Raw genomic sequence first — 19,103 nt, 5'->3', positions numbered from 1 at the left:
GCTTAAGACAATTAGAAAAAAACAATGATCTTGTAGATAAATTAAAAGATGTTATAGTTGTACAAAACTAAATTGGGCCATATAAAGATGAATTGTAAACTTCATGCTCATAATCTGGTTTCACAAAATTTAATGTAGGGGTTCCTTTCCTTAACAGCAGAAGCCCCATGATACACTGGGAGAAAAATCACAGAGCCAAAGAGCTTTAAAGGATAGTACCTTTCATGGTCCCTGTATCGGCTTTATTTAGAAGGGCACCCTATTTTCTTTTTTTAATGTGCAGTACAAGGTTATAGAACTGGTACTGCTTGTTTCAGAATTAAAATCAAATACAAAATGCTGAGGAAAATTTGGCAAGAAAACACTCCTTGAACTAAATATGCTTTGGAATTTTAGGTGGATTAAAATAATGGTAATTGGTTTTTAAATGATTTAATTGAATGATTTATGATAAATAAGTGAATATAACATATTAACAATGATAAGGGTATTACATACACATTGATAAACTTTGTGTTTTGGATAAATTAATGTGCTTCCAATTTATATGAATATTTACCTTAAATGAATATTTTCAGAAAATATTAAGCAGCTAAAATATAGTGCTTAAAAATAATCAGAGCTAAATTGGTTTTCCAAATCAGTCAATTTTTGTGTATACTTTAGTCATAAAATCAAGGTGACCGTCATTCTTCGAGCAAAGAGTCGCATTGGCACTGCTGCCCATTGCTTAGCCTGTAGCCATGCTTCATATCATGTGCCAGGTAGAGGAAATGCAGGCTACAATCTCGGTCACTTATTTTCAGTTTAGTTTTCCCTTCTACCAGGGCTCTTTTTTTTCAAAAATACAAAATATCCAAAAAAAGGAAACAGTTAATGACCCTAAAAGGCAGTAGCTTGAAATCAACTGAAGAATAAGCACATTGTTTTCCCAAAACACAAAGCATTCCTATAATTAATGCTAGTTTGCTGTTGATAGGAGCCTTTTGTTTTAAAGTCTGTACGTATAGCACCAGAGGTCTTAATGCAGATGAAATTAAGCATTTGCCAAGGAAAACACATGCAATAGTATTTTCTTGTTATTTTCTAGACACTGTGTTTGAATTTAAAACTTTGCCCTTTAAGTGACCACTTTCTGCCATAGTCTTTTATGTATCCACATGCTTTTCTTGTAGATTCATGAGCTACTCAAGTTTTATGTTTCAAGAGAGACCTTTTGGCTACGCTGTATAACCATTTTATCTAAATGTCTTACTCTACACAGTTTCCCTTCCCAGGGATTATGTTTTGAATAGTGACAATGACAACAAAGATACTTTAAACTTAACTTGTCTCTTGTATTGTACAGTGTTCGAGCACAAAAGAGATTCTGGCAGAAATAACTATTAAATAAATATTTTGCAATTGATTAAAGATATGAATGAAAGACTAACTAATTTCATCCCTAATTTTTACTAATATAATCTATAGAGGCTTGTAACAGATAGTTGTAGGGTAGTTTATTCTATGTATAATACCACATTGTATTTGTATTCATATGAGATGATGAGAAACAGATAAGATCTTCTCAAAATACTGGGGAGGGGGAGGAGAAAACATAAGGAATCTGCATGCTCAAGAAGGAGGAAGGACAGAGAGAGAGAGCAAGGAAAGATATCTTATCTTGACTGAGGGAGTCATCAAAGGGCTAGTGAGAAACATGGCACTAGGAAAATTCTCAGGAATCCACAAGGATGACTCCAGGTTAGATTAAGCAACAGTGGAAAGGACTCCTGAACTAGTCTTCCCCTGTAATCAGATTAATGACCTTCTTAATTGTCAACTAGCAACTGATAGAAGCAGATACAAAGATCTACAGCAAAGCACTGGGTTGAGCTACTGCAGACCAGTCCAAAATGGGGGGAAGTGATAAAATGAGAAGGGTGTCAAGACCATGATGGTGATACCCACAGAAACAGCTGACATGAGCTAATGAGAGCACACTTACTTTGTACTGATAAAGGGGAAACCTGCTTAGGACCATACTAGGCCCACTGAATGTGGGGGACAGTTGTAAGTAAGGTTTGAGAATCTGTGGCACCACTGGCAGTGGGACCAGGATTTATCTCTAGAGCTTGAACTGGCATCTTGGAATACCCTTCACAGTGATACGTTGGTCAGCCATGATATAGGTAGGAGGGCCTTAGTCTTGCCTCAAAATGAAGTGTCAGACTTTGTTGACTCCCCATGGGTGAGAGGAGCAGGGTGAGGCATGAGGAGGGAGGGAGTGGGGATGGGGATAGCAATGTAAAATGAGAAAAGATAAATTTTGATAAAAATAGAAAGATGATAAAATGTATTAAAAAATTAACAAGACCTGTGATCTAACTCCTGATCACTATTGAGCCAATAGCTAGAGAAAAAGAATTTCTTTTCCTGGAGAATGTGGTTGCTAGTAGGTTTACTGCAGCCCAGGGATAGCTCTACAACCATATGCACATGGCCAGTGCCGAGTGGACTCAAGGATATAAAATAATAATAATAATAATAATAATAATAATAATAATATAAAATAGAGAGTACAGTTGAAGGGAAACAGGTTGTTGTGTTCTGGGGGAGGTAGAAAGGACATAGTATGTTGTAGATAAAATAATATACATTTTGTATATGTGTGAAATTTTTAAAAATAAAATATGACTTAAAAGATAAAATGGACACACCTGTTTCAGTGAAGCTGTAGCATATATCAGTGTGTCCATATGTGTTCAGAAGGAGTTTCTCACTTTTTTGTACTGGATGACTGGGTGCCCATTCTCTGACAATTTCTCAAAAAATAAATTTCTTAAATCCAAAGTGTTATTTACATCAATTACCGAAAAGATGCTTGACACTAAAATACATTAGGTTTGGAAATAAGTTGATATTTTTCAGGAGTAAAAATAAACTTTACAATTACAGATTCTAACATAATTTAATATTTGCTAGATTTCTAAAGTTATTTAGTAATGACTAACTATACTGACATTTCAATTATCTTCAATAAATAAAATATTCAGTGCACTTTTCCAGAGAGCAATACTTTTCCTGAGGAGACAGAAAATATCACACTTTAATACAAGATGTCTATAGCTATAGACTCTGTTATTTGATCAGGTTGTAAGAACATGAAAAATACAGCATAAATTGCCAACATCACGGCTGGGTCAAATCAAAGTTATTGCTTTTGTTGTTGTTATTGTTGTTTTGTTTTGTTTTTAAAAACAACACTTTCTATTATTGTCTGGTAGCCAGTATATTGTTAGTAAATATTTAAAGCTTTCATTTTTGTTTTACATTAAATAGAATAGCACCAGTTTCAGAGAGAAGTTGTTGTCAACATTTGTTTTAAACAATGGGGGTGGAAAGAGATTTCCAAAGATAAAGAACATTAAAGTGCAAGCATAAAGAGGAATGATGTGTCATGCATGCCTCATTACATTTTTCAACAAGGCACTATCGTTGATATTTTAAGCAGGTTGTATTCCTGAACACCAGTGAACTGTAAATAAAAAGAGACACACAAGGTTTTTAAATACATTTTGTAGATTTAAATCTGTTTCTGTTTCAGTGCAATTAGTTACAGCTGCCAGAGCAAAGATAGGAAATTCAGAATGAAAAGCTGAGTCTGAGGAGGAATATACTTAATAGTCACCCAGGTGTATAGAGAATATATATATGAAGTTAAAGAATTTGAAAACTTGCTTCAACTTTTAGCACCAACAGTATAATTAATTTTCAGAGGCATATCTTTCACCGTAAATATGGTTTGGATATGTCAGGATTTCTATAAACACAATTTTTTGTTTGACTATTAATGATAAATGCTTTACTTCTACCTGAAAAATTACTTTGTTTTGAACTACACGTTTTATGTTTTTATTTATTTATTTTCACCACAAACTGAAAATTAAAATAAAATGATTTCTTGGTGTTGCTTTTTTGTTTTGCTTCCAAAATGAAAAATGTTTCTGGTGCATTTAAGTAAAGTATAAAAATAAAAGCAATTGCAAATATACCTCCCACTGATTGGCAAAGTTAATTGAGTAATATATGACTCAATCCACAAGACTGAAGCCCTATCTAAGAACTGTTAGTAAAGCTAAGAAACAGGATGTAGTTAGAGGTTACTTATTTGTTCCTGGCTGCTCACACTCAAAATAATTACACAGAACTGTATTAATTAAAACACTGATTGGGCAATCACTTAAGCGTATTGTTAAACTAGCTCTTATATCTCAAATTAACCCATTTCTATTATTACTATAAGGTTTGTGGTTTACTGGTAAATTTCCTGGATCTGTCTGTCTCATCTGGATACATGGCATCTCACTGACTCCACCTTCTTTCTCCCAGCATTCAGTTTAGGTTTTCTGCCTACTTCTACTCTGCCCTATCACAGGTCAATGCAGATTCTTTATTCATTAACCAATAAAAGCAACACATATACAGAAGGACTTTCCACATCATCCCCCCTTTCTGTTCAAGTAAAAATAAAATCTTTAAAGATACAGAGTACAGACAATCATAGATTAAGTATGTAAAGAAAAATAACCAGCATAAAGATGGAAAATACATAGAGAGTCTGGATTATGTATATTATTGTGTTTTCTTTGAAATTTTGACTTTGAATGAGTTAAGTATAGAGAGACATTTCATTGTATGAGCTGTTAAGCTAAACCAAAGTACACACTTTAAATGTATCTTGACTTCAAAATTGGGATCTAAGGATATGTTGCTTTGGAAAAGAGGTTCACTTTTGTTTCCTCAGAAGATAAGAACCTGTGAATTCCTTCCACACTAGTGTGGTTTGATGGACTGAGACCACCCGAAAAGTCTCCATGTAAACTCCCCAAATTACTTCACCCAACAAAAAGCAGGAAGCAGTTTGGAGAGAACTATGCCCTAATTTCCAAATATTATTTCTAAATATTTTTTTTTCATTTAAAGGGCAATATGCTATAGAGATGAATACTTTGCAGTGGTATGGATCTTGGTTTATTGATACAAAATTAATGTCACTTTTGTTATATATGTATTTCTGCTCTTGCTTAAAGTATTGTTTGTGCAGCTTAAAATGTAATGTATAATTAAGAAATACAGGTTAATAGTCATTTATAATAGTCAAACTTGTAGTCATGTTAGTTAAATAATAGAAATAGGTTAATTTAAGATAGAAAAGCTAACTATCAATATCAATATGCTTAAGTGATGGATCAAGCAGTGTTTTAATTAATACAGTTTCTGCGTGATTATTTTTGAGTCTGGGTGGTTGGGAAATGAATGAGCAGCCTCCAATTATACCTGGAGACTATATTTTTTATAAATCCATAAACATGATGATATGTTATTTATGTTTTAATAAATAAAGCTTGCCTGAATATTAGAAAGGCAAAAGTAAACCACTAGAGGTCAGTCAGTGGTGGCATTCAACTTTCATTCCAAGATTTGGAAGACAGGCAGAAGGATCTCTGTGAGTTCAAGGCCACCCTGGGCTACACAAGATCAATGTAGAAAAATATCTAGGTGGTCGTGGCTCATACCTTTAATCCCAGTCCTAGAGAGTCACAACACCTTCAATTTCAGCACTGGAGTGGATATAGAATCAGAGGATAGCTGCTGGGAGGTGGAAAATCATTTTCATCCAGTAGTACTGGGTATATCAACCACACTCCACCACACTCCGTGCCAGGCTGCACCATTAGGAGTAGTTGACCAACACAAAACAGATTCCATGGACCATGGAGGTTTCAGTTTTGTTTTTTGCTTTTGAGAAGGGGAAAGAACAAGCAGCTTGATAGGTAAAGAGAAAGGGAAGGATATGGGAGTAGTTGGGAATGTTGGAGAATATGCTCAAAATACATTTTTAGGAAAATGTTTAAAATAATAATTATTCAAAAAACTATAAAAGTGCTGGAAGTGGTGGCAAGTGCCTTTAATTCAAGCACTCAAGAGGCAGAGGAAGATGGATCACTGAATTCAAGGGTTGCCTGGTCTACGGAATGAGTTCCAGGACAGCTATGACTACAAAATAAAATCCTGTCTCAAACAAACAAAACAAAACAACAACAACAAAAAACTAAAAAGATATATTGCAAAGATACTTAGTTTTAAAATTAAGTCATAATTATATAGTATTATTTATTCATCTAAAATCAGAATAATCAAGAGCAGTTTTCTTTTTCGGAGTTAATTTGTAACAGATTCAAAAAGACATTTTGGTTTATTAAGCTTTTTGAGACAGGGTTTTTCTTTGTAGCCTTGCCTGTTCTAGTACTCTCTCTGTAGGCCAGGCTGGTCTCAAACTTAGATATTCGCCTGCCTCTGCCTTCTGTATGCTATGCTTAAAGGCACATACCACCACCAAGTGGCTTAGAAAAACATTTTTTAAAAAATGTTTAATTATAGCTGGGCAGTGGTGGCACATGCCTGTAATCCCAGCACTCAGGAGGCAAAGGCAGGTGGATTTCTGTGAGTTCAAGGCCAGTCTGGTCTACAAAAGCTAGTTCCAGGACAGTCTCCAAAGCTACAGAGAAACCTGATATCAAAAACCAAAAAATAAATAAAAAATAAAAAGCTTAATTATACGTAAGAGTAATCGTTTAAGTGGCTTTCCTAATATTTCTTAAACATGAGAAATTTGTTTTTGTGTCTAATGTAAAGTTTTACATAGTTTTAGAGTTCAAATATCTCTATACTTTTGGCTTATATTTCATTTCCATACTCATACACAAAGTACAACCTCATAAGCTGCATTACTTTTCTACTCATACTGTGATCTTAGTGTTACAGAAATATTTTTTTCATAAGTGCCTTTTTAATTAACTTTTTCAAATGTCTTAGAAACACTCTCACTATGTTTCCAAATTTTAGATTAACCATAACTGATAAGGTTCCATGTGGCTCTCCTGGTTTTCTCTGCCTACTTCTAGGTTCCTGAGACCTAAGTCTAAAGTTCACAACCTGGTGAGAGGTTTTGTTTTGTTTTTTTTTGTTTTGACTTGGAATTATATTCAAGCCTAAAGTTCACAGCCTGGTTTTGGATGTTTGACTTGGAATCATATTCAGCTCCCCAGCTATGGAACACCAGTATTCTGCATTATGGTGAGCAGTTTTTAGTTAATTTTTTGTTGTTTGTTTCTATTTTGTTCGAAATACCCTGTTTAAATGCTGGGCTGTACAAAAGGCTTTCTTAACAGAGCCATATCTTTTTTCAACTGTCTCAGGTTCTAGATGAATATTCGAGCCTCACGTTAGTATGCTAAAATTTAGTTGTTGGTGTTTATTTTACTCTTTTGGCTTTTTCCTCTTTACTCTTTGTGGGGGCTGATACTCAGCTCCCAAATAAATCACACATAGCATCTTTTTCCTTCTCATAAAGGACCAACCTTAATTTGGCTTATGTCTAGCCAGCTTTTTTAACTTAAATTATCACCATCTAAACAGCAAAAGAAGAAGAAGAAGAAGAAGAAGAAGAAGAAGAAGAAGAAGAAGAAGAAGAAGAAGAAGGAAAGAAAAAAAGAAAAAAAAAGAAAAAAATTATCCCCATTTATCTTTTGCCTCTGGGCTTTCCACTTCTTTACTTCTGTATATTTTACTTTCACCCTTACTCTGTGGCTGGCTGGGTGGCTAGGTGACGGGTCCCTTCTTTTTTCACTCCTTGATTTCTTTGCTGCTTTTTCTTTCTCTCCCAGATTTTTCTTCCTATTTTTTCTTTCTGCCTGACAGCCCCACCTATTCTTTCTCCTGTCTTGCTATGGCCATTCAACTCTTTATTAGACCATCAGGTGTTTTAGACAGGCAAAGTATCGCAGCTTCACAGAGTTAAACAAATGTAACATAAAAAATGCAACACATACTTGCATCATTAAATAATTATTCCAAAGAATAAACAAATGTAACACATCTTCAAATAATAATCTACAATACTCAGTTTCTTCCATGATCTTGTACTTCTGTGAAATGTTATTATGTCAGTTCCTTGATTCCTGCATGATTTCTTGCTTAATTCTTTTTAGCTATACTTTTTCCACCCCAGCCTCACAATAATTTTGCCTAGTCCTGATCTTTCTAAACATTCCTCAGAGAACGTACATGTTATTTTTGGGAAGGCCCACTTTTATACTCTAGTTTTCAGTGTGCCATGAACTTCTCTTTAGCAGAACTTAAATAGTGCTAATTGGATGTTTGTGAAATTCTTGGCACAACACGTTAAGGTTTTTAAGTGATCTCTCAGTATAGTACACTTGGAGCACTCTCCCAAAAATACACTGAGTCAATTTATAGTCACTTTCCATTTTTAGTATAATTTAATGATATGTACTTATAATGATTAAGGCAAACTATTTCACTATGCTTTTTAGGGACACAATTATCATGTGTTGTTAAACAAGTGTGAGAAAGACCCTTCAAGTCCTGAGAAAACATTCTCAAAGATACTGCAAGCAGCATGATTGAATATTTTATTTAAACTTGTTAGAAAGCAGTGAGTCTTAAAATTTGGTTCTGAGACACTAATATCTATGAACATTCAGCATTAGTGTTAATCCCTTGAATTAAACACAAGAATAAACAAAAGACCCACAGCTTATATTATTTTACAGTTGTCCATTCCCTGGACATTTGCCATTTCACACAGTTGATTTTTGAGAACTTGTCCGTCAGAGAACTTTAGTTACACAGAAAATGGTGTGACAAGAAGGTGTCACTTCAAATTGTGACAAGGGAATACTTTCTCACACATAAAGGTGGTTGTGCGATTTTACTAAGAACCTGTATGGCAGTATTTTAGTTCATTGATTATCTCTGTGCTCTTTCTAATAGTCTTTAAACATAATACAAATATTAGTGATTAAAAAACAATGTTTTCTTAATATTCTTAAATAGACATGTCTTGTGAGGATTACTTAATGGTAGCTCTGTACAATATATGTATTGGTACTACTTATCATTTGTTTAATATACCTTCTTACATATACCATTAAACTAATAATTTGTATATTTCTAATTTATGTGCGTGTATGTATCTCCATAAGCTTTTGTGTACCATGTGTGCGCTGGTATCCTCAAATGATGTGGGATTCCCCTCTGTATGCTATGAATACCATTGGTTAATAAAGAAATTGTCTTGATCCCGTGATAGGGTAGAATAGTGCTAGATGGCAAAAACTAAACTGAATGCTGGGAGAAAGGAGGAGGAATCAAGAAGAACCCATGGACCTGCTACCAGAGACAGGCACACTGAAACCTTGCCGGTTAGGCCACGATCCTCGTGGTAAAATATAAAATAATGGGGATGGGTTAATTCTAGAGATAGCTAGCAATACGCTTAAGTAATTGGTCAAGCAGTGATTTAAATAATATAGTTTCTGTGTGATTATTTCAGGAGTTTGGGTAGCTGGAAAAACAAACAAGTGGCCTCTTTACAACACTCAAAGACCAGAAAGAGTCAGATCATGTGTAACTGAATTTACAGGCATTTGTAAGTTGCTTACTATGGGATCTTCACCCAAATCCTGGTCATTTTTAATAGCAATAATTGCCCTCAACTGCTGAGCTATTTTATCAGCCTCTAGAGGTATATTTTTAATGAATTATATTATTTAAAAAAGTATAAAACACGTGTCCTTGTGGCATGATTGAGTATCCTTTGGGTATATACTTAACAGTAGCATAGCTATGACTGGTTGATTGGCAGTTTTCTGAGAAACTGCCATACTGACTTCCAAAGTGGCTGTACAAGTTTTCACTCTCAAGAGCAGTGAAGTGTGTTCCCTTTGCTCCACATGAGCTTTTGTTTGTGGTTTTAATCTTAGCAATTCTGACATGTGTAAGATGGAATCTCAGAGTCATTTTGATTTGCATTTACCTGATGGCTAAGGATGTTGAACATCTCTTTAATTGTTTTTCAGCTATTTGAGATTCTTCTACTGAAAATTCTGTTTAGATCTGTACCTCATTTTGAATTAGATTATTTGGTATTTTGTTGTTCTAGTTCTTTAAATTCTATATTTATTTTGGAAATTAGACCATTTATAGAAGTGGGGTTGCTGAAGAACTTTTCCCAATCTGTAGGCTCTCATTTTGTCCTACTGATAGTGTACTTGGCCTTACAGAAATTTTTCAATTTCATAAGGTCCCATTTATTAACTGTTTATTTCAGTGCCTATGATATTGGTTTTCTGTTCAGGAAGTTGTCTCCAGTGACAATGTATTTGAGATTATTTCCCACTTTCTCTTCTATCAGGTTCTGTGTGTCCGGATTTATGTTGAGGTCTTTTATCCAATTGGAATTGGGTTTTGTGCAAGGAGATAGTTATATATAGAGCTAGATTCTTCTACATATCAACATCCAGTTAGACCATCACCATTTGTTGAAGAAGCTTTTCTCTATTACAACGTATACTTTGGGATTCTTTGAAAATATAAAAGGTGTCTATCAGTATGTGAATTTAAATTTGGGTCTTCAGTTTGATTTCATTGATCCATATTTTTGTTTTTATGTCAACACCATGCTTTTCTATTACTATATTTCTATAATAGAGCTTTAAAATTATGGCTGGTGATGCCTCTGGAAGTTTTTTTGATTATATAGGGTTGTTTTAGCTACCCTAGGTTTTTTTTTTTTCTATATAAAGTTTGATGGTCTGTAAAGATGTGTTGGGATCTTGATGGGAATTGCATTGAATCTGGAAGACCCCAGTTTATACTCCTGGCAATAGCACATTTGTAGTCTGAAATGGGTGCCTAGCCCAATTGTCATCAGAGAGGCTTCATCCAGTAATGGATGGAAACAGACATAGACCCACAGACAAACATTAGGGGGAGTTTTAGTAATTTTACAGAAGAGAGGAAAAAAGATTGTAGGAATCAGAGGGGTCAAGGACACCACAAGAAAACCCACAGAATCATATAACCTGGGCTCAGTAGGGCTCACAGAAACTGAACCAAAAACCAGGCAGTCTGCGTGGGACTGACCTCGGCACTCGGGATATATGTTATAGTTATATAGCTTGGCCCTCTCGTGAGACTACTAGCACGGGAACAGGAGCTCTCTCCTACTCTTTTACAGGCTTTTGAGACCTTCTTCCTTGTATTGGGTCTCCTTGCTTAGCCTTAATATATGGAGAGTTGCTTAGTCTTAAGGCAACTCGATATACCATGATTTTTTTGTTACTTATGAGAGACCTGCCCTTTTCTAAACAGAAATGGAGAAGGAGTGAAGGAGTTTGGGGGATGCAAACAGAGTGGTGTTGGAGGGATGAGAGTGGGAAGAAAGAAGGGAGGGGAAACTGTGTCAGGAATGTAAAATTAATTAATTAAAAATATAAAAAGTATAAAACATTATTTTCTTTGTGATGGAGAAGCAGATTCAATGAACTTTTTGCAATAAAAGTCTGGTGTATGTATGAAGAAAATTATGCAAACATGTTTATAAATATATTTATTTAAAATAATATTTTAAATACCATAATTGTTTGATTTCTACTATACAATCAAGAATGTATTGGGTTATATAGTTAGGTTAGATAGTTGCAGTAGTAACCTTTGAAATCATCTGCTAATGCAAATATAAAGATTTGCACAACAAAATGTTTTATTTGACTTTATTGATTGAATGCAAATCTGAAGTCTATCAGCAAGAGGATTTATGTTTATTTCACATTATTTAATTTTTCATCTGTCTCATATACATGTAGTATAACTTTTAATATTTTATTATGGCATATTCATAGGTATAAGAATTTTTCTTGGCATTTTGAAGTAATTATGAGGGTCACTAAAAATTACCAAACTCACTCACTAGACAGAAAAGTCCAATTTGTCCTTTGCTCAACTCCTTCCCATGTTAACTACTTGCATAAGTAAAGTACAACAAGAAAAACTGTAGTTGACATTTGATACATTCACTGTGTGTGTGTGTGTGTGTGTGTGTGTGTGTGTGTGTGTAATTTATCACATCTATATCATCTTGTCATATAGTATAAGGACAGATTGTTTTCAGGATGATGATAGGGTCCTTTCTTGCTACCCTACCCAGGCCACATCACTCTTCCAAAATATATTACTCTATTTTTTCTCCAATTCTGTATTTTTCTTATTTCAAAATGTTATACAAATGGAATCATATGGTATGCATCCTTTTGAGCTTGCCTTATAAAATCAGCATCATGTCATTGAGGGCCATCCAAGATGTATGTATTGATAGTTTGAATCTATTTAATATTGACTAGCATTCCAATACAATCAGATTTAGTCTTCTTTTCTAAGTTTTTTTTTCATTTTTATTTTTATTGAGCTCTTCATTTTTTCCCTACCTCTCCCCTCCCCTTCAACCCTCTCCAAGGTCCCTATGCTCCCAATTTACTCAGGAGATCTTGTCTTTTTCTATGACGTGCATGTTTTCATAAGTGCATGCCGTGTGTAAAAGTACCCTTGGAGGACAGAAGAAAGCACTGGACCCCCAGAACTAGAGGTACAGAGAGTTGTCAGCAGGCTAACATCGGTGATGGGAACTGAACTGGTGTCCTCTGGAAAAGCAGCAGGTGCTATTAACCATCAAACTATTTTTGCATTCTCCAGCAATATGTTATATTTGCCAATAAGTCTTTGAATAGTTATTAAGGAAATGTGAGATCACATGAAAGATGATAATTAAATGACTGATGCCCATAGATGAAGAGATTTTAGGAGACTGGATAAAGAGGAAAGACAATGTAGAGACATGGGAGAAGTTGTCCATGTGAAGACCTAGCAAACCATCTCAAGGTGGAATCAGTCCTTTTGATAACTTCTTACCTATAGCACCATGAAAAAGAAATCTCTTCTGTAAGTCATAGAGTTCAATGTGTTTGTTACAGCAGATATAGAAACTAACAAAGTGTATAAATTTAGTTCTAGTTTTATAAATTTGTATTATATGTGCTTATTGATGTTTTCTGTTATAGTCTGCTATATATCCATAAATTTTCTAATTGCTTCTTAGAAGATGTCTTAAATCTTTGTATCTTTTCTTTATCACTTTATTTAATATAATTATGTTGGAAAGAAATTAAAGACTCAAAAAGGCACAAGTGTTTTTGTCTGGTTGCATCAGAATGAAATTCTGTAGTGAAATAATGGGTACACTTAATTAAATTTATCATATTTTAAGTCAGTTTAAGTACTTTTCATAACCTCATAAGGATAATATCATTTCAATATGTGCATACTTGTGTGCATACATGCCTGCATGTGTGTGCGTACTTATCTCTGTTTGTGTGACTGTTTCTTCAAGGGGGTATAGTTTCATGGTTAAACATGTAAGCAGGGAACAGTATGAGGAAGCATTGAGAATGACCACTGAATGGATCAAACCAGCATCCTCTACCACTGGTGTCTTCCAAAGAAAGGTTGGACTGGATGTTAATGGAGATAAAGGCATGATGAAGGATGAGCCACAGAGAAGATATCTGCAAGGCTGTATGCTAAACCTGCTCCTCCAAAGCCTAAAATGGTGCCTGTGAAGCAGGGAGAGTGGTAAACAAGGGAAAAAAGAGGAAAGCTGATACTCGTAAGGATGTGCATAATCCTGTAGAAAACAGAAAACATACAAGAACAGACGAGAAATGGGAACAGACAAGACACTGAAAGCTGAAGACGCTGGAGATGCCAAGTGAAATATTGTATTTTTATATCTGTGAACTTCTGGTGACTGTTCAGCTAGAAATACTATTTTATATCAACTTTTATGAAAATGCAGAATGTTGTTTTACTTTTCTCAAGGCTATGTTGTTAGCACACAGAACATTGCATTGCTTTTTTGGGGTGCTGGGTAGTATGTCACTAACAAAATGTCTCCCAAGCTGGATTGATGACAGAAAATGTCTTTCTCTGATAATTTTGAAGGATACTGTTGGTTCTTAGTAGACAACCTGGTGTTGGAATATGTAGCCCCCGTGACACAAAATGCCTTGTGATGTGGAAAAACTCTAAATTCATTTCTTCCTCCTCCTGTACCATCAGCATAGACTTAACTCCATTAAAACCGGGGACCTCTTGGAACCTGACCCCCAAAATTGGTTTTGCTAGTCTTCTGAGTCTATTGGACAATCTAGACTTTGTAGAAACAACATTGAGTGTTCTCAAAATGGTGACAATTCCTTTTATAAAAGACTGTGATTTTCAGATTGATAATTATGCCATTTCTATCTAATTTTTTGAAAGTCAGTATTGGCTTATGTAAAGTTAAACAACAACCTCAATGTGAAATGTTACCCCTAACTCTGACCTCTTCCTCCTTTTCAAAACATTTAATCAAGCATTAATCTGATTTTACAGTGGTTTTCTGATTTTGGTAGTCTACACAAGAAGGGAGTTTGGAAGTTGTTGTATACCATTAGTGATTGTCAACCCATGTCCTTCATGAAATACCATGATTGTTTATGGAAATTATCTTTAGTAAAGCTGGATAAATATAAAAAAAATGTTAGCTGAACAGTTTTTAAAATAAGCATTAATTATAATTAAAATAATCGTATTATTTGTATTATTTGACATTTAAAAAGTATGGTGGCAAAGTGGACCAATCAAAACCTAGTGCATTTAGCAACATTTTATTTATAGCCAGCTTTCACTGTCAAAATTAAGTACACACTTATTAAGAAATATTGGTATTTGACTATATTAAAAAGACAAATAGCCATTACCAAGGAGCATTTCATCTTATCTGGCCGTACTGCTTAAGATATAACAAATCTCTTTCTTCGCCTTGAAAAGGAATGTAGTGTATTACATGAACATCGCAACTAAACTGAATACAAGCCCGACAGAGACATTAAGCATAATAAAAACAGTTTGAGAGACCAGCAAAGGGACTTACCATCTTGATCTGTGGTCACTGTAATAGCGGTGAACGGCTTGGGAGAAATGCTCAGCTCAGAAACTCCATTCATGGCTTCTATTTCGAAGGTGTAGTTGACATGAGACACAAAGTCAAGTACTATCACAGAATTGTTGATGAGTCCCGTGTGTCGAGGGATGAAGCGGAGTCCTCCACCACAGTCTTCACACTGGCTGTTGTCTAAGCCACACTTCTTACAGATTACACTGTATGTGAGATCCTTCCTCCCTCCTGTGTCACTAGGTGGGCTCCACTCCAAAATAAGGGCTGTTTCATTGATGTTAAAAGCCACATTTCTAGGAGCTGAGGGTGGCCCTGGAAAAAAAGCAATGAGAAAACAAAATGTACATGTATAGAACAAGGAATGTTAGTGCTACATTGAAATCTTCATGAATACATGCTGCTGATCTTTAACATTAGTTGGAGGGTATTTCTTACAGGAACTATAAAAAATTGTTCAAATATCTGATGATGTTAAAAGAGAAAGTCTGTAAGAGAGAATACAGCATATTTTTAATTTTTGAGTGTTCAAATTCCAACATTTAATGTCAAAGTCCATTCATCTCCAAAGCATACTTTTAAGGTTTATTTGCTGTAAAATATGTAATGGATAGAAATTATAAATTATGAGATGGCCAGGCTTATAGCCTTGTTAATTATATTATCATTTTTACAATTTGAAACCAACTGGGGTATGCATACTAAGCATACTGTGTTCAGTCTTTCCATCCTAATACTGTCAATATTGCATAGACAAAACACCCATCATTTTCTTTGTCAAATTCATACAATCTATTTTCCAAAATTGAGAAAAAGCATCTTAAATTTTGGGTGGTCAAATTATTTAGAAATGAAAGCAAATGGAAATCAGAGACCGCAAAAAACTTTTTCGTAGTGCCTTGTCAACTTGAAGCCATACACATGCATAAGGTCAAACCACTATATTTTTATTTAGATAATGTTCACTAAACACGAGTAACCTAGATCTTAACTATGAAAATGTCCCTAAAGAAGGCTCAGCCAAGCCTCCCTTAATTGTCATCAAGGACACATTCTTTCCAGTTTTCTATGGATATCACAACTCACATAGTACTCAACGGCTTTTTATTACCAGTCATCTTGTACGCCAATCAACTTTATACTCAGGTGAGTCCTTCCCTTCGCAGTTTCTCTCCATTCATTGAGCAATTATTATCTGAGGGTCTCATCAGTGCCAAACTCTGTGTTAAGGGCTGTTTTAATGCCATGGAATCTATGTACTGTGAGAATATTGTTTATGAGACAAAGTTGAAAAATAATATTTTATACAAGTGCTGGAAAAACCAACACTGTGTCACAACTTAGAAGATCTGTTTTAAGAAATCCAGAATAGTTCTTCAAATTTCTTTTGTCAATAAAAACTGCTCAGTAGGTGGGAATTCTGCAATATCCTCTTAGGACAGAAATTGAAATCGTGATTTACACATCTTTAATATAAAGTTATAGTCATTTGTTCATTAAATTAATACTTTATTTAGTGACTACTATATGACAGATATTATGATAGATGTGATAGACATAATTTCTGCTTCACTGCAGCTAATGTTTAGTAAAAAAGCAAGAAAAACTCTTAGATTAATGGATTCAAATGATAGTAATTAGAATTTTAGAATGTTAACAGGCAGGAATTGAGGTAAAAAAAAAACTATCAGAAGGAACTTAAATACTTTGTAGCAACAAAAGAAAGCACTGTGATAAGAAACCTGGACGTAGTATGGGTCAAAAGTATGCTGTTGTAGTAAAAAATGTTGAAAGTCATGGAACAGACGGGGATATAGCTGGATTGAAAAATAGAACCATGAAGGATCCATGAAGTGAGTTGTAAGGACTAGCAAGGGGCGCCATAAATAACTCAGGATAGTTACACTACCTAGAACAGCTAGAAATTTTCGAGTGTTCAACAGAAAGAATTGTGTAGGTGTGTGTGTGTATACATGCGTGTGGATGCATGTGTGTGCATGCATGCATGTGTGTGGATGCAGGCATAGTGCAAGTGCATGTGTGTTTGTATGAAGGATATATCACAGAATTCACATGGAGGTCAGAAGACAACCTTGAGTGTCAGTTTTTACCTTCTATCTCTTTGAGACTTGATTTTTTCGATGGTTTTTCAACTGGGTATAACTCACAAGTTTTTCAGTATTTTCCCTGTCTGCTTCCTTTGTCTTTAGGGGAGCTAGGATTATAAAAGCTTCCTCTATGCATCTCCACTTCTATGTGGGTTCTATTGATTTGAACTCAGGCCCTCACAAAAAGGACCTTTCTATATAGTGAGCCACCTTCCCAGCCAGACTTGAAGGTTTTAAAGCATGGAAGAGATATGTTTTAAAAGCATATCAACGGAAAGCATGGTGCATGGGTTGAGAAGGCGGGCATGGCAATACGATCTCCTACGTACTGTTAACGAGCAGAATACATATCATAAATCTATGTGCGATACTAAGAAGTGTTGTCTGGCTGTTCTTTCCTCTTGTGCTGTTCTGATGTCAGTCACATATAGGCAGGATCTTCCAGAAACCCATATTTCTATTACCTAACATTAGTCCTAGAAATGTGATGGGAATTTTTATTAAAGGTTGTTGAGTTTTTATTTTATGTCATTTCATGTATCATTGGGCTTCCTGCCTTTAGACAGGAAAATATGGAGAAACTCAGGATCAAATGTGTGTTTTATCTTCCTCCTAAATTTATGCTTGGGGGATAAAAATTCATTTTTCTAATAATACCTTACTATGACACATTCATATTGATGATTTTTTCTCTTATTTATAATTAATGATGTGAATTATTATTCACACATACCTCCACAACTAGAAAACACTACCAATTATGTTATGGGTGTCCACAAGTATATAACTGTCTGCTTGGACATATGTTAAAAACTTAAAAAAATAGAGGCACCCTTCTTACTCAAGGGCCCTCACACCAATTTGCTTGGTGATTAAATAGCTTTTTAATTGCTGTTAAATTATGCCAGCTAAACTGTGATTTCATGCAAATATTAAGCTGTAATGACATGTCCTGAATCATTTACTAAGATTTAGAACTTGGAACCAAGAGAAACAATTAATTCTAATCCTCAGATTCAAATAAATTATGTGTCACTGGGCTTTTCTGAATGTGGCCGGATTGTTTTTTTATCATTTATAAATTATACAAAGCTTATATGACACCCTGAAAACATAACGTGGCAGCAAAAATGCATTTAGAGATATTTGTATTGAAAACTCTTAGGGATTTCCTTATGATGATTTTTTCTTTGGGAAAACAAATAACTCATATTGAATAGAAGACAACTCTTATCCTTGCCCTCCAGACTGACTTTATAATGAGAGCTCAGTTATTCTCATCTGTAGCAGCATTTATCAGATCCACGATGTAAAAAGCTTACATTAAAGCGAACTTCAGTTTTTGCTACACGTTCTACTAGTAATATTATTTTCAAATAGGTTCTCTACCCATAAACATCTTTTGCCTCAATTTGGATTTTCTCTTTACACTTTGAACGAATAAAATCCCAATGTTCAAGCAAATTGCCAGAGACCCAGGACAGCCGTTAATTTTTTTCCTCTTCCCCAGAAAGCATCCGGTTCCACAGACATTGCTTCCTCTTATTCCACAGAGTCTGGGCATGTGATAGCTTTTTGTTTTATTATGGTTTATTCTCTTAAATGAAAATTGTTTTATGTGTAGCTGTGTCTTTCAAAATATCTCTGTGCAATATATGAAATCCCAGATGATATCAAATAAAACCAAATTCAGTGTTCAAATGAGAGTCTTCTGGCCCATTGCCACTTGATCAAAAGTAATACAATTTGTTTTGCTGTGTTGACTCCAGCATTTCCTCAACATTGGTTCATTGAATCTTATAATCTAAGAAACGTTTGCAGAAATATGAGAATTCTACAGAATGGTCTAAATCAATGGTTCTCAACCTTCTTATTGCTGTGACCCTTTAATACAACTGTATTAATACAACTGTATGTTCCTCATGTTGTGGTAACCCCATTCATGGATTGTTTTCTTTGCTGCTTCATACCTGTAATTTTGCTATTATTATGAATCATAATGTAAATGTCTGTGTTACTTGATGCTTTTGGACAACACCTGTAAAATGGTCAATTGACTCCTAAAGAGATTGCAGGCCACAGGTTGAGAACTGCTAGTA

At 34.8% G+C, this 19,103-nt stretch overlaps 1 protein-coding gene across 2 annotated transcripts in view; it reads right to left on the bottom strand.

Moving 5' to 3' along the window:
- LOC121465269 (ephrin type-A receptor 6) overlaps positions 1-19,103 on the bottom strand; it is a 919,159-nt gene that overhangs the window by 511,774 nt on the left and 388,282 nt on the right. For both annotated transcript variants that reach the window (XM_041678454.1, XM_041678456.1), the window contains exon 5: positions 14,876-15,211. In XM_041678454.1, the coding sequence (XP_041534388.1) occupies positions 14,876-15,211 (336 nt within the window). The remainder of the gene's footprint in view (positions 1-14,875; positions 15,212-19,103) is intronic.

The sequence above is a fragment of the Microtus oregoni genome, unplaced genomic scaffold, assembly GCF_018167655.1.
Source record: "Microtus oregoni isolate MIOR12 unplaced genomic scaffold, Mior012 000030F_ref0000283, whole genome shotgun sequence".
In the NCBI taxonomy this organism is placed as follows: Eukaryota; Metazoa; Chordata; class Mammalia; order Rodentia; family Cricetidae; genus Microtus; species Microtus oregoni.
This window is presented reverse-complemented; position numbering and strand designations above follow the sequence as displayed.